The 16,570-nt window shown below is 37.0% G+C and overlaps 1 protein-coding gene across 1 annotated transcript in view; it reads right to left on the reverse strand.

The window, feature by feature from the left end:
* Positions 1–16,570, reverse strand: part of ULK4 (unc-51 like kinase 4) — a 118,241-nt gene that overhangs the window by 70,228 nt on the left and 31,443 nt on the right. Inside the window, exons 19-22 of the mRNA XM_034060710.1 lie at positions 15,181–15,288; positions 12,737–12,820; positions 8,011–8,172; positions 1,167–1,349 (exon numbers count right to left, since the gene is read on the reverse strand). Of these exons, the coding sequence (XP_033916601.1) occupies positions 1,167–1,349; positions 8,011–8,172; positions 12,737–12,820; positions 15,181–15,288 (537 nt within the window). The remainder of the gene's footprint in view (positions 1–1,166; positions 1,350–8,010; positions 8,173–12,736; positions 12,821–15,180; positions 15,289–16,570) is intronic.

The raw sequence follows: 16,570 nt of genomic DNA on the forward strand, positions 1-16,570 counted from the left end.
GGCAGCTTCAGTAAAAGTTTAGTCTGGAGAGGAGAAGGCTCATAAAGGGGGGGGAAAGGGGCACCTTATCGCTCCCTACAAGTGCCTGACAGGAGGATGGAGTAAGCTGGGGTTGGTCTCTGCTCCCAAGGAATAGGACAAGAGGAAATCGGCTCAAGCTGCCCCAGGGCAGGTTTAGATGGAGCTGAGGAACAATTCCTTGCCCAGAGGGTGCTCAGGCATTGGAACAGGCTGCCCAGGGCAGGGCTGCAGGCACCGTCCCTGCAAGTGTTCACACAGCTGGAGACTAGGCCTCAGTGCCATGGGTTAGTGGTGGCCTTGGCAGTGCTGGAGAATGGCTGGACTGGAAGACCTTGAAGGTCTTTTGCAAGCTGGTTGGTTCTATGATTCTGTGATTGTCAGGTTACAGCATATGTTACAGTAGAGTATCTCATGAAAACACAAGCTAGAGTTCCTATTTCCTTTCTGATTTTTACCCTTCCCAAGCACTGGGGGATTACTTTTCTTTTTGAATTTTGCAAACTTACTATAAAAAAAACCCCAAACCAACACTATTTTTCTAAACATGGAATAATTTGGTGATCAAAATAAAAAGCTTTTAATAGTCTATTCCAAAAATTATACTAGACATAAATCAAAACCAGTAATTTTATTCAGTGACACTACAAAGAAAACCCTAAGTTATTAAAATGCTAATTTCAGCAAGATATTTCATCTACAAATTGGCCTTAGGTCCTTTAAGGAGAGCATAAAGGATGGTTTTAGATTCAGCCAGGACATTCATTATTTTCTCTTTTAAATGTCTGGGAGAGCTATGTCAAATAGCTGTTCCCATGCTTCTCTTATTGTTTTTCCTTAGGACTGTTATCAGTTATGGTCAGGCTAGAGTCTTCTGATTTGACTGAATTCCAGCTGCAATAGCAATTTATATATCCATTAGTACCATCTCTTGAAGATCTGTGAGAAAGAAAAACTATATGCTTCATTATTTAGATTTTCAGCAAAAAATACATAATAAATAAATACATTCCTCATTTCCTGTTATTCAGACACATAAATGTCACCAAGTTAAGCATTTCAAAAGCACAATACCACTACCAGAGTCAATTTTAACTTTCCATTAGTGAAATCCCATGCCAGTGAATAATACTAATCTGAAACCAAACCTTTTCTTGAATCAGCCTCTGTAGATGAATCCCACATGACAACATCGCCAAAAACATGGTGAGCATGTACTGCTGAATTCTGGATATTCCATTTGCCAAGGAATTTAGTACAGCTGGTAATCCCACTTTTTCAATGACACTCTGGAAAGCATTAGGTGAGTGACGAGTAATTCTGCATAAAGCCTACAAGAGTGGAAAAGAATAGTTACTCTATGGGATTATGATCTCAAGAAAGTCAGGGAGAATTAAAACAGGTGGAGACTTTCCAACAGTTTAGGAATATAGACAATTCATAAGACAGTTATTAGGGGAAAAGGCTACTTGTTTTGAGAGACCTGGAATTCTTCTAGATATATTACTATGCACTCCATGCAGCTGAAACTGAAATACTCAGTACAACAACATCAACTCATACAGAATCACATCACTCTTTCCTTCTGGACAACAATAATGATGAAGCAGGTTTGCCCATGCTTGAGTTTTCATCAAGCACAGAATGCAGGCAGCATCAGATAATGCTGTACTAGGAATGAGCACAGGCAGCAGAAAACACAGAGCTGGCACACACCACACAAATCCGAGTCACCCATAAAAGCGTAAATCTTTGTTTTCTCTCTCTGTTCATGGACCATCACCTGATATGTAGTACTTCACTATTGGAAGTCCATCTTTAGATCTAGGTACTACTTTAGGTCCAGATATAGTGTTTAGTATAGTAAACATGCAAACTAGTCTCCAAACAGTTGATTTACAAGTATCAGTGACTAAAACAATTCTAATAGAAAGTGATGGTACCCAAGTGAATCAAGCACAAATCTGTTCAGTGCATACTAACTTAGCTATTTCATAGCAAACACCACCAAATGGCCTCCAGGGTGGATTAATCTCCAAGTCAACACAGCTTTTCCTTTTGATACTCATGGAAATACAACCTTCAAAATACTGTAACTGCTTTTGTTCTCTCCAGATAAAGACTCTTTAGACATTAAAAACTTCATTTTCCTTGTTAGGATAGGAAAACAGATTATTTCTATTTGATACATGTGAAAATCTGAATTGGTTTTATGGAAAAACTCTAAAGGCAACTTTCTTCTTGAAAAGTAGGCAATATTACCACTTCTTTGTTCTCTTCAGACCAGCTACATTTAGATGTTGCTGCTTACTTGGAGTGCATTCAGTAGCCAGATCTCATTAAAGAGCAACTGCAGCCAATTAAATCCACAGAATACTATCATCAGGAAAAAGCTTCCCTTGTAAGGACCTCAGAAACTACCCAGTTCACCAGTGCCCTTGGAAATATTACTCAAAGCACTCTTAAAAAAATAAACAAGAAAGTATAAAAGACAATGAATTAAAAGCTTATTACTTTTAAACAGCCATTTTATTGACACTATTCATCTACTCTGATGTTCTTCCTTGTCCTTTCTGGTCCAGTAACCATATTGATTGCATCCTTTTCTTTCTCTCCACACCCCACACCTTTTAAAACACAGTCCATCTCAGCTTGTTACTACAGCATGCTCTGTTTCCCCAAGGATACAATCCAGCTCTCCACCTCTAGTCTTAGTTCTCAGAATAAGAATGTTCAAGAGGTATTTGCATCCACTAAACTTATTCTCGAGGGTCATTACCAGTGAACTGCTGGGACCTAGTGTCAAAGCCACATGGAGCTAACTGGAATGCTGACATGGTGTATACAGATTTCCCAGTGCCTCAGCCCCCTGCTACAGACCTCATCAAACAAGGGTGACCACTGTCACAGGCCACCAGACGAGCCCCAGGCAAATCTAGTAGGAAAGACATATCTGTCTAGGATCAAACTGCAGCTTTGTAGACAGCAGCCAAAGGAGGAAGCTTTAAATTCCCAACAGCTTGTATGTCACAGAGTGCTCTGCTGTAGGAGTGAAACCAACACTTCAGCAGAAAAGCAGGAGAGAGTTTAATGTGGGATAGAACACAAAGTATCCTAAATCACTTTAGTAAATCCAGTATCTGGAGAGAACAGACGGAAATAGGTCAAAAGGTGGTGGAACAGGAATTGGGAACCAATGATGACAAAAGATAAGCAGTAATCTTGGAACAGGAAATGATCACAGTGAGAGCAAGGCAGTGGCAGAACCGTTCCTGGAATTGTCATCTCTGTGCTTGCTCTCTGCAGAGCTTCAACCAGCACCTTGTCTCCCAGCAGCTTCAACCCTTGTATCACAATCCTCATCAGTCCTTCCTATTTGAAATATTCTATGATCATCTATGGCTCATCATAGAATATCCATTGCCTTCAGGTCTTACATGCCAATACAGTGGTTGGCTAACATTCATCCTTTCAGGATGTACTCCATGACTCTCAAGTTGGAGAATGAATACATGAATGTATCTGCAATACCCTGGGTCTCTGACAGAAATTATTCAGCACCAATTATTCAAGACAAACAAAATCTAAACAAGCCCCCAAAAGATTATGTTGAGTTTGCCCAAATTCATTTCCATTCAAGTGGCTTATGTTCTGTTACACCTCCTTCAATAGAAAAAGCCATCTCAAAATCAAATATTATTTAAAAGCCAAATTTAAAACTTTCAGTCTAATGAAAATATTCTTCCTGCTGCTGAGCTTGTCAGAGTGTCACTGTGACACCTTACAGCATCATTTCTTCTCTGAGCCTAGCAAAATGATAAAAAGACAGCTTTCCTACAGGCAAAATCTGTGATATTTACCCGAGGCATGCTGGACTCCAAAGTGAGCAAAAATACAGAGACACAGTCCCCGTTTGGCACCTCTGACAGGCAGGACAAGGTAATGTGTCATTTCTTGACTCCAGAGACTGAATACAGAGAATCTTCTTGATGTTGTTTTATTATTGATCGAAATAATTGTAAGTAAAATTCAATAGTGCCTTATTGCTAATTATTCTCCGCAGACAGCCTCCTAGCTCTAGGTAAAGGTATGACACATGTATTTGTTAACAGAAAGGCATTTTTACATGTGAATGTAGGTGTCAGTCAAGAATAAATTCTTCAGGATACATTCAAAGAAGGCAGGAATGGCTGCATAATAAAATACAACAGGACACTGGTGATTTCAATTTATGTGGCCATACAGAAGAAAAATGCTTACAGATCTAAGGAAGAAATTCTTTACTGTGAGGGTGGCGAGGCACTGGAATGGGTTGCCCAGGGAAGCTGTGAATGCTCCATCCCTGGTGGTGTCCAAGGCCAGGTTGGACAGAACACATTGGGTGCCATGGTTTAGTGTGAAGTGTCCCTGCCCATGGCAGGGGGGTTGGAACTGGATGATCTTAAGGTCCTTTCCAACTCTAACTATTCTATGACTCTATCTATAGGAACAATTTAGTGAATGCAGAAATAGTCCAATGTAGCTGAAGAATACATTAGTACTTTACCTTCAAAATCAGTATGTCACTGAAATCTCTCTGGATTTCAGTTGTTAAAAGATCTGCCCCTGTTAGATTTCAATATTAATTGTTGCTTGTTTTTTTTTTCTGAAGTTACAATTATAAACCCAAATATCACAGCAGTATTCATACATACCCATGACTTATATCAAGCATTGAGTAATAAATCCAATAAATAAGTTCACCTTCTTATTACTGCAGTGTTTCACTACAAAGCGGCAACAGAATTACAGTACTACCTTAATGTATCCTACTTCATAAGCTTCCTTGGCTAATTCACTTCATATGCAGTATAAGATACAGGACACAAACCCCAAAACACTGGGAGGGATGGGAAAGGTGGGAAATCCAGGAACATATTCAAACCCAATCATACTTATGTGAAATGGTCTGAGTGGAATAAGAAGAATTGGCTACATGTATAGCAGTGATTCCTATGAAGACTAGAAAAACAAGACACAAAGCTTTTGGACCAAGGATGTAGAAAAGTCAATGTCTCTTACTTTTGCAGTATCCCTCACTGCTGCTTTCCCTCAAAGCTCTCCAATATAGTTTGTCTGGTGCAAGCTCTAACTCCAGCATGATTAGAACCTCAGTAACCACACAAGGAAAAGGTATGATCTCCAGGAAGCCTACTGCCTTCACAGGAAAAACACGTTTATTTTGAAGAGTTGGGTGGTTTTTTGCTTATATTGTCCCTATGTACACTTTTAATTCAGATTTGCACCAGATGTTGAAGAAAACTCTGTTTCAGCCAAACGCAATGTGCACACACAACACAGTCATCCTTTTAAAATGCTGGCCTTGACACTAAAGCATGCACTGCTAAGGAGCTTTGGGAGAGAAAAGTTGAGAGAGAGAAAGACATCTTTCTTACTTAGATTGACACGTGCCATTGATAGTATGTCCCACATATCAGCTGATTCTGGGGCATCCTGACAACTGCAGCTATCACGATCCCCTAAAATACACTGCTTTGCCCTAACATGTTACCTATACAAGGGCTTCTAGAGTAGTTCTTCAGGACTGATAATCTTTGAGAAATGTCCTTCAATTTGCATTATAAAGGGAAGGAAAAAAAATAAAATCAGGATGTAAGAGGTTGGCAAAAGCAGTATCATTGCAAGTCTGACGAGTGCCAACCCAGGAGTGCCAGATGTTTCAAAGAATCATGGAAACAACTAGGTTTGAAAAGACTTTTATGATCACCAAGTCCAAAGTTCAATGTGAACTACACTATAAATATGGCAACTTACTATACATGTCACTGCATTTAACACCCTTTGTTGAGCAAGAAGCCACAGAGATCAAGTTACTCTACCACAGTGACAAGAGGTGAAGGAATTGAGGAAGTCAAAAATCTATGGTATTTTCTATCTCCTCACTTGTTATGATGCATGAAGATTTTCTTCTCATCGGATGCTATGGAAAAAAAAAGGAACTTTAGCCGTGCTTCAGAGAGGCTAGCTACCCATAGCATAAATATTGTGGCAAATAAGAGGTTTGTCAGTGGTTCATCTCAACCTTACAGCACTGGGAGGGTCAAATGATCTGGGATCTCAAAAGAGTCTGAGGATAGAGAGGGACAAACAACAACCCTCTCTTCTCACTGTCACTAGAAACCTCACCTAAAGGTAAGTGTGGAAACCATATGGCACTCATGATACTAACCCATGATCCCACCAACTACAAAAAGCCATACTGAGTCTGCACTGATGACAAGTGTATTCTTGAGAATCACAAGTACAACTTGCACATCTTCTCAAGCAGAAAGAGAAAAGCTCTTGCCTACCTGAACCACACTACATTGTCCAAGAAGAAACTGACTTTTCAAGAGGGTAAAAATAAGAACCCACTGACATACTCTCTGGTGAACCTTCTCTGCTCAGTGTTTGGATGTAGCTCAGACTGTTCCTCTGGGATATGCTGCTCACTATGGCATGCAAAATAGGTGTAACCATTCAATAAGCCCCTAAAAACGGAGGAGGCTCTGGAAGGCTGGTGTGGGAGTCAAGGGAATGGTAAATGCCAAAATAAAGTTCTCCAAGTGGATAGCACAGAAACAGGAGGAACACTTCAGAACAAGTTGAAAGACATAAAAATAAAGAGCTAAGATCTTACAGCAAACAAGTTAACAACTGCCCAGTCTAAAGATTGATAAGGACCGAAAGTACAAGATACAAAACATCCCTTATGGCAAAAGTAGTGGGAGAAAGAGAATTGTGCAGACCTATTTAAATACTCAATATATAAGGGAAATCATCACTCCATTCTTATACCATATATAAAGTCTTGATGTAAAAATAAAAAAATCACAGATCAAATAGGTAAAAGTCTCAAAAAGAGCCTTTCTGAATAAAGCAGCCAACCAGCCAGACCTGCAAGCAAGCTTAAGCCAGAAATGCTCTGTATAAAGGTTAAACATATATTTTACATTTTTACCCATGTAAGCTCAAAGACTAAGTTTTTACAAAGAATTTCAGGTGCCACAGAACAAAGGCTTTTGTAACACATATTTTACTAAATAAGTTTACTGTTCAGAAAGGCCAACACACTTTCCCAGTATCTGAGCAGTTTATTTCCCAGGAAAGGCTCTGCCACAAATGCACACTGAGGTAAATATTTAATACATACTTATATTTTTGGAAATTAAAAGTTGATTTTACCATCTACCCCTTCAGCTATAGTTTTAATTCTCTCTCCTTTATTACCTCAATGCTAGATGTGCCTAAGCCCATACTGCTGCTGCAGCAACATTACCATTTTCCATCTGGGAAGCAAACAGTAAACTCATTAGTAAGCCTGAGCTCTCCTCAGGAAATGAGCATCCAGTTACCACACTTGATTTAAAATGAATCAGCTTACTGTTCAGTCCTCAGATATTACCTGTATTGGTGGCTACGGTTAAACTCACAGCCCTGCTAGGTGTTTTCTACCTCACAAATCTTTTTGTTCCAAACCTGCTTGCATGTCATAGCTCTGTTTGTCTTCTCACCCTGTATTAACTTACAAATTCAGGGCAAACAATAACCCTGATGATGCTATAGGAAGTAGCACAGTGATTTCAAATATGCCTTCTGAGCAAAAATCCAAGATAGAAAGAATAAACATTTTTCATGTAAAACACCGTGCAAAAAGAAAAATAATAAACTTTGCAAAAATTCAATTATTTGAGAGATTAAATGTTTCAAACATAACTCATGATCATCACCATAAGAAAATGTATGCACCAAAAAATGATGACTCACAAGGACTTTTCATAAGCACTGTGCGGATTTCAATTTCAGAAGCTTTGTAAATATGTTTTAATCTAATCTGAAATATAACCACACATACATACAGTAAACATGCTCAAATCCATCTCAGTTTCAATTCAGAATGCTGCTGAAAATAAAGCCCACAACATTTCTGTATCATAAAAGTGAATTCCTCACCGAAACAGCAGTTATCTTCAAAGAATCTACTGTTGAATGCGTGAAAAGGTACCACAAGATAGGTCCAATTTCTCCTGTAATAAATCCTTGTGCATGGCAAGAGAGAGTACTGCAAACATTTTCAACTATCTTCGCTGCCAAATGGTTCACTACCCGATCTTCCTGTAGGAGGGAGAGGAAAGAAAAACTCATATGTAAATGCTTCTAATGTTTCTGATTTCAGTTTCAATTACTGCCTATGCCCATGTTTTATTCTATGGTTATTGTCTTAGTGTAGTTTCCTTATCTGATACTTGCCAAAGTCATTTCACAGGAAACTTCACTTTCCAAATGCTATGTTTATAGATCCTACTTCCACCCCACTTTCCCTTCTATTGCAATGGACATTTAACATGAGTACAACTTAACACAAAAGCTTTCAGCTCCAAATTATCACCTGAAATAACAGTCATGAAAAAATACAAAGGTTTTGTTATGATAGAGGTATTGAATGATTAGTGCTTTGTGAATGAATGCCTATGTATCAAACCTCATTACAACAGGCTCTGAATAGCACAATTATGAGACATGGAGTTACATTAGGAAAAAAACAATTACATTAGGAAAAAACCAATTACATTAAGCCCTTTTTATTCAGAATAACCAACAACCCCCTGGGATAAAGAAGAAACCTTCTTGCAAGCCAAGTTATTATGCAACTCCTTTCACTTCTCATGTCTTCTGAAACAGACAATCCTAACCAATGTATAACATAAACCAGTGGGTCCCATAACTACTTCAATTCCTAAATTTCCATAAGGGATTCCAAATCCTTCATATTACAATATCTAGTATTATCAATTAGTATTAGTGATAATACTAATCAAATATTTTTATCACAGAATTATTTGTGGAAAGCCATGTACATGTAGCTTTAGCATCTACATAATACTACTCGTAGTACAATGTCCCCATGGAATAAAACACATCATGTCAGATGATGAGCCATCAGCACATCATGAACACCTCATGGCAGCAGCTCTTTCTCAAGAAAACTGATACTGACTCCAATGGAAGTTTAACAGAGGTCACTTAAAAGCAGAGCCTCTACTTTGTCTAACTTCTCCCCTTCACCTCCTCTTAGTATCTCTGCTTCCACTTAAAGCAGTCTTTACCTGAACAGAACTGGCAGATTCATTGCTAGTGGTTCTTCAGCTGTGCATTGCCTCACCTTATCTCGATCTTGAACTATGAATAAGTGAAGTCTCTCAACAGTATCTTAACTGGCATACTTGAGTTCAGCAATTTTAATATAAGAAGGACAACCAATTTAATTTGTCAAGTCTAGTTCATAGCCTGGCTTCACAAATAATTCATCATGATATCTAATTGCTTTCTTAAACTAATATCCACATTATACTACTAACCTTTGGATTTCTGACATTTATCTTCACAATTGGAAACACCAACAACTGTGAGCAATGACTATGAAACCCTTTTGAAAGCAGTACAAAAAGCCTTCCAGAAGGAGAGAATTTAGACTTCATTAAAAATATAGTCAATATCCACTCCTCCTTCTATTGACTTAGGCCTTCTAAATATAGGTACTGATGCAGAAATATGTGGGAACTCTAGTATAATGCAGTTAAAAAACCCCAAGCTGTATTCATCATTTTCATGCCAACCCTTCCTGTTCTCCTAAAGAACTGCAGCTCTACTCAAAATACTTCAAAGAAATACCAAAGCCAGTTCCCATCTAAACCAGTTACATTCTCTTATAAAACTCTGCTGATTTCTGTATTCTCCCTTCTGATTTACAGCCATGATACTGAAGAGGATTTAGGGTTTATAGTTTTAATTACTTAAATATATTGTATCATTTCAATCTATTAAAGACCTAAATACACAAATACACATATATGTGTATCAAAATTCAGCTTCTCCAAACTTTTTATAAATAATGTTAATTTTAAATCTTTTCTGTGAATTATCCAGATTTCTGGATTTCATTTTTTTTAAAGTTGAGATAAACACACATTTATCAAACTGACTACATGCATTTTAAAATCAAATCCATAATTAAAACATTAATAGACAAGTTAAATCTCTTTATATGTGAAGTGATTACTAGGAATGCCAGTTGGGACTCTACTACTACTTCAGGCAGGCAGAAACACTTAATAAATGCACTATAATCCTGTTTAAAAACCACAGTCTATGCAGTAGATAACAGTTATTATGAATGTCAACAAATTTAAAGATACAACTACAGTTTTCCTTCACAACATTTGGTCCTGAAGATATGCCTTATTTCCTTACAGCCACCAATGAGATGATTATGCTTTGTGCCAGACATTCCTGCTGCTTTGGCTAGAAAAAGGTCATAGCAGCCTTCCAGTATCTGAAGGGGGCCTAGCAAGGATGCTGCAGAGGGACTCTTCATCAGGGACTGTAGTGATAGGACAAGGGGAAGTTCAGGTTAGATATAAGGAAAAAGTTCTTCCCTGTGAGGGTGCTGAGGAGCTGGCACAGGGTGCCCAGAGAAGCTGTGGCTGCCCCATCCCTGGCAGTGTTCATGGCCAAGCTGGATGGGGCTTGGAGCAACCTGGTCTAGTAGAAGGTGTCCCTGCCCATCGCAGAGGGTTGGAATCAGATGATCTTAAGGTCCTTTCCAACCCAAACCATTCTGTGATTCTATGTATCATCACAGTGCTCTAAAGTCACCAATGAATCTACATTAAAGGTTAAGAGAAAATATTCTATGATCTTTTTATATTATATTGTGTACAGATACATACATTTGAGTAAAAGCATAATCCTAATAAAGAAACATTGGAGAAACTGAAAGATTCAGGAAGTAACACAGTATTCCATCATTACTCTAAATCAACTTCCATACACTTCTTCCTTTAATCTTAAAAGACAGAATAAAAAGAAACTACAAACATAACAATGAAGTAAAGCTGTATCATCCTGAGCGTTCATGATTACAAGAAGCCTTAATTTGGCAACAATTTGCAACATAAAGCTTTCCCAGAGAATAAAAATCTTAAATACCTTTTGCAGAAAACAACAACAACAAAAAGATTTTGTCAGTAAACAGGAGAATTGATATCTAAGGAAGAAATTAAAGTGATAACGTATACGATTCAGACCATTACTTTTATATTATACTCAATTCTGTCAGTAAGTTAAAAAAACAGATGTCCAAAAGAGAAATTGAAGTGCTGATGAGTATGATTCAGACAATTACTTTTATAATAGAGGCAATTCTGTCAGTAAACTAGAAAGCTGCTACATGAGGAAGAAATAAAAGTGAGAATATACATGAATATATTTTTCCACTTGTATTCTGAAATATAACTTCATGTTTACAGATATTTTGATTCTTCAAGTGGTGGTGTTCCAGCAACTTGAGGCTGTTACAACTGAGACAGACCTATTTGTATTAGTACATTTGCACTGTACTAGCACAAACAAGCTCAAGTACTTAAAACTCTACTACAAACCTGAAGCATCTTCACAAACAGGAACTGTAGAAATGCACAGCTGTGCTTGGTTATCCTGCACACAACTTTAAACTTGTGCTTAATTAAATTTAATTCAAACTATTTCATGTCAAACGTATCTTGATTCTGTCTTATTTTCCAAGAGAAATATATTAAGATAAACTACTACTAAGAAACATTTGACATGTTCCAGGACTAAGAAGTGATTTTACTCTGTAAGAATAAATTAGTGTCTTATGGATGTGTCAATTGAATATTCAGAGATAGCAAGCCTTCCATTACTAAATTTATAATTAAATAGCTTCTCACTAATGTGCCTTAGAATGACATCTTACTCCCATTACGAGCTGGAAATAGTCCCCAGTACAAACATAGTCATGTGTACTTGATCACCTGAAGGTTTGATGTTAAATAAGCATCTAGACTCTTCCTCTATTAATCACATTCTGCAGACAATGAAGATCTCAAAACAAGAAGAAAAAAAGGTATTTCTCTTGCTTTCCCCCCTCCAGCAACCTCCAACATGTTTTCTGCCTTGAGCTTTGCCTTGGGCAAAAATATAGTCAAGTGGTCTCATACAAACAGTAAATGTAAACCCTTTACTCAATTCTTTTTCATTTTACAAATTGGAATTATATGCATGTTTTTCTTCCCTTCTTCTAACACAGCTAAGACACCACCATGTCTTATGAAGAATGAAGAATACAGCACATGTATGAGAATTAAACTAATGAGAATGAGAATATAGCACAGGTATGAGAATTAAACTAATTACTACTTTTTTGTCCTCAAAAGAATGCTAGCAACCCAGCAGGATAACAATGCAGTTTTGAGAAACTGTATATCAGCCACTTCAAAACAGAAAGTAAATCTTGCTCAAAGATTTAAAGAAGATGTATGAAAAACAAATTGCAAAAGGACAGTACAATCCATCAGGAACATCTCAAAAGAAAGCCACAGCATTAATAAATTCCACATTTATTAACAGCAAGTTATATTTACTGTCCCATTTCCAAACCAAACCAAGCAGCAATACATAAATGTTGAATGTACAGAGAACAACAGTGCATTCTTGCATTAATCTCCTGCTTAGGTCATGGTCTTCTCATGATTATTTAAATTCAAGAGCAATCCTTGATTGACAAGGCACTGCAGTGCTGCAGGCTACAATTCTCACACAATGCCTAAAGGGTTATTACAGTGAAGAAATTCTATTGAGGACAATGAAAGAGCCTTACCCCTTCCCGAAGACACCTCATTAGCACAGTATAAGCAGCTGAGGGAACAACCCAACATTCTCTGGGGTGCTCCCTCTTTTCCTCCTGAAATGAAGCCAAAGGCACAAATGATTAAATCACAAACATCACAATAATCTCAGTCACATAAAAAACAGGTAACAGCTTCTTAATAAGGTTCATATTAGAAATAGTTCAAATTAATATACACTACACAATGTATTTGATTGCAGGGCAGTACTACTATTTAATGTTATTTCATGTGCAGCACAGAAATTAATATTTTATTAGATGATTTGAGTAGTCTCCAAAATCCATAACAGAATTTGTCCTAATATTTCTGGGTTTCATTGATTCTCACTAATTCACACCTCCCCCCACCCCACATACACAGAGATATTCTTGCACTCTCAATCACTTCAATTCAGAAAGAGACAGCTAATTAGTAAGAGTTTCTCTTTAAATGTGCTTTAATTGAGCTTCTCTTTAAATGTGATTTAATTATACCAAACAGATGAAATTAATTTGTAAATTTACTTGGGAAAAAAAAAAGATTCCAATTCATACAAGGAGACATAAAGCATTTATTTAATCTTCCTCTGTGCTGTACCCATCAGTACATATCAACATGGTTCTAAACTTTTTATGTATTTTCCTTGAAATCCCCCTGTGTAAGAGAGGCTAAATCACTGCTATTTGAATCAAGGGTTCAATTCTTCCATTTGGAGTTAATGAACTCTACTTTCAAGCCCCAAATAGCCCCCTGTAAAACTACCAAGTTTAAAAAAGGACATTTGGATATCATTAAGGTTTAACTAAAACCTCCATATCTGGGCTAGTAACACAGATATTAGTAACTGGAAAAAAATAGCCTCTTTTGGGAAAGTGAAGAATAATAGGCATTGGATGGTGGGAAGATGACAGGCCATGTGCAGCTTATCTTAATAAATAGACAAAGAATGACAAGCAACAGCTTCTTCGGAAATTCAACAGTTCTTGAACTCTACTGGTTATATTAGCAAATTGTTCTTAGCATTCTATGCAACTGTTGATACTGAAAAGCAAAGAATGGGCAAGATGGGGGTTAACAATTTGAAACCCAATTATACTTTCTAAATTTCCTGAGTTCCGAGTAGCCTACAGTAATACAACATATAGGAGTGATAATGTCAGGCATTTAATTAAAGCAGGGCACACTAACAGGGAACATTATTACTGAATTGCTTGGAAAAATTAATTTTCCTTCTTAATTGAAAAGATATCAAAACTTTATTTCAACATATAGCAATAGAGAAAATGAGTTTGTTACAGCTCCTATTTTTTAAGGTTTATCTGTGTTAACCTGGTATTAGAAGGTATGGAACAATTTTCTTTGGAAGTAATTTACAGACAATGAGTGATTTGACATCTGACAGAGACATCAGATCTACTACATTCCACCTCCATCTTATCTGAGTAACACCATGTTGACATTTAATCACAGCTTCCTTTCCAAGGCTTAGTGTATGAGTTTAAGGAAACATAGGTCAAGTTTCAAAGAAAGGAAGGTAGGTTACTTTCTAACAGGCAAAAGTGGAACCTTCACCTGGGAAAGGCAGGACAAGACTACGAGTCAAGACAGAATTAAAATGACAGTTGATGCTGGAAGTGGAATAGGTTTGTTTCTCATCTGATTCATCTAATTTAATAAGAAATTCTGTCAAGATTTTCTGCATCCATACGTCTAAAATATAATATTAAATAAAATGTCTTAAGCAATGGTGCAGTCCTGAAACATTAATAGTTCTTCCATTCTTCACTTTTGTTCCTAATAAGTAAACAGAAGTATTTTGCTCTTCTAATAGGTAAAATAAAGGTGAGGGTTTAGAGGAGCTCCTCTTCAATTCCTACTACTGACAGGGTTTTTTTTAATACAAATAATCTCTGTTTATATTTAATGTGAATGTAGTAGCTCTAGACTGAACGTTTAAATGAGTTCTAATCAAAAATCACTGTAATTCCATTCAAAATCAGTCAGAATTGCTCCTTTTCCTTTTCCATAATGTTGTGAATGCCAACATGCTAGAATAAGATCTAATATGGACTCGTTATATCAATAGATTGGTATCATAGGCTGTACTGATAAATCCTATTTAATTGAAGCCTCTAGCTAAGATGTTCCAACCCTTAGATCTGCCCTCGGAGGCCAGCAGCCATTATGGTGATGTATTAAATTGGTTTATGAAGTTAAAACTCTATACTTGAAGAACACAATTAAATTAATTCCAGATGAAGCCCCCAATTGCACTAATATGTTTCTTGAAACAGGCAAAGCACCACAGAACATACAAGGACAATAAACTGTTGAGGATAGAAATGGCAAAGTAATTTGCTCTTTTTGTCTACTTTTGCATGGGAAATGCTTGTTGACACCTGTTAAATTTGTAAGGACCATTTGACAGTCTTACCTCACTGGCTATGAGGTAAAGGAGCTCCCCAAGTGTTGGTAGAAGGCACTGTTTCAATTTGCTATTTCTGAAGTTCTCTCTGATGAGTTCAGTTAACAGTGTAACTGCCTGAAATCAATTAAAAAAATAAATCATAGAGAAACACATCTTTTCTCAAGCAAAACGTACTGTTAAACGTAACACGCTTTATCCGAAATGCCATCTTACTGATTTAGTCTATGCTTATGATAAAGAGCCATTTGCAAAGGATTTAGTTAGCATGGAAAGACAAAAAACACAGTAATTACAAAGCAGATTATATATGCAACACAGAGAAAAATGCAATAAGGAAATAGCCTAGGTGACAAATTGTCAACTATCTGGTCTTCCCTTTCCCTCAGGACAACAGAAGTAGATCTGCCAGTCTACTTACTGTTCTACGTTTCTGTAAGATCCAAACCATCAGGTTACAAAAACAACAACAAAAACACCCCAATGTTGCCTTAATCAGATGATAGGAACTCTTCAAGTTTTGCCTCCTGATCTCCAAGTTTACTGCAACTCACTGGACAGATCACACCTTCTCCACCATGTGCCCAGATTACTTGTAATCTTCACAAGACTTAAATACTCTTTTATCCTTTCATAAGGAAAAATTTAATACATAAAGAAAGAATCTGCCCAAAGATTTTGATTCAACATTAAAGGGTGGTATAAATTTTAGGTAAAGAAAGTACATCACCTGGAAAAACACACAACAGAAAAACCTAACTCATTTTAACTACATAGTTTGAGGAATAAAGTCTCCTTCTTAACTACGCACTTGCTTTTTCTCTTCAACTTCTTTACATTTTTTCTGCCAGAGAAGTAAATAGCAAAGAACAGAAAGTCCTACAGTGTCTGGTAAAAGCAGCTGAAATGTAATAAATTGCCTACACATTTTGCACTAGCTGTCAAACTTCATGGATATACTATAGTCCTATCAGGAAAGGAAAGAAGAAAGATTCACATCTGAATAGTCATTATCTTCATCTACAACAATGGTGTGCAGAGCTGATGCATTATCTTTAGCAGATTCTCAACCCATTTCAAGCTATAGTTAGAAGTTCCTCTGCAGTTTTAGGAGTCCATAAGTGAAAATTACGGCATATTTGAAGAGAAAAAGTATTTTATACCTTAAGATGTAAAGTGGCAATGTACAGATTTACAGTATTATTCCATCTTTGATCTATTAGTATGCCTGTCAACAAGCATCAGTGGAAATGGAAACCTATCTGTAATTCTGCAAACCTTTACAGTGATAAAAACTGTCTATGCCTCAAGCATAATGGAAATTACTTTTCAGTTCATTTTCTTGTGAGTACACATACGTCACATACCACAGGCAAGTAAATGCCAAAGCAATCTCACT

The sequence above is a fragment of the Melopsittacus undulatus genome, chromosome 1 (assembly GCF_012275295.1).
Source record: "Melopsittacus undulatus isolate bMelUnd1 chromosome 1, bMelUnd1.mat.Z, whole genome shotgun sequence".
NCBI lineage: Eukaryota > Metazoa > Chordata > Aves > Psittaciformes > Psittaculidae > Melopsittacus > Melopsittacus undulatus.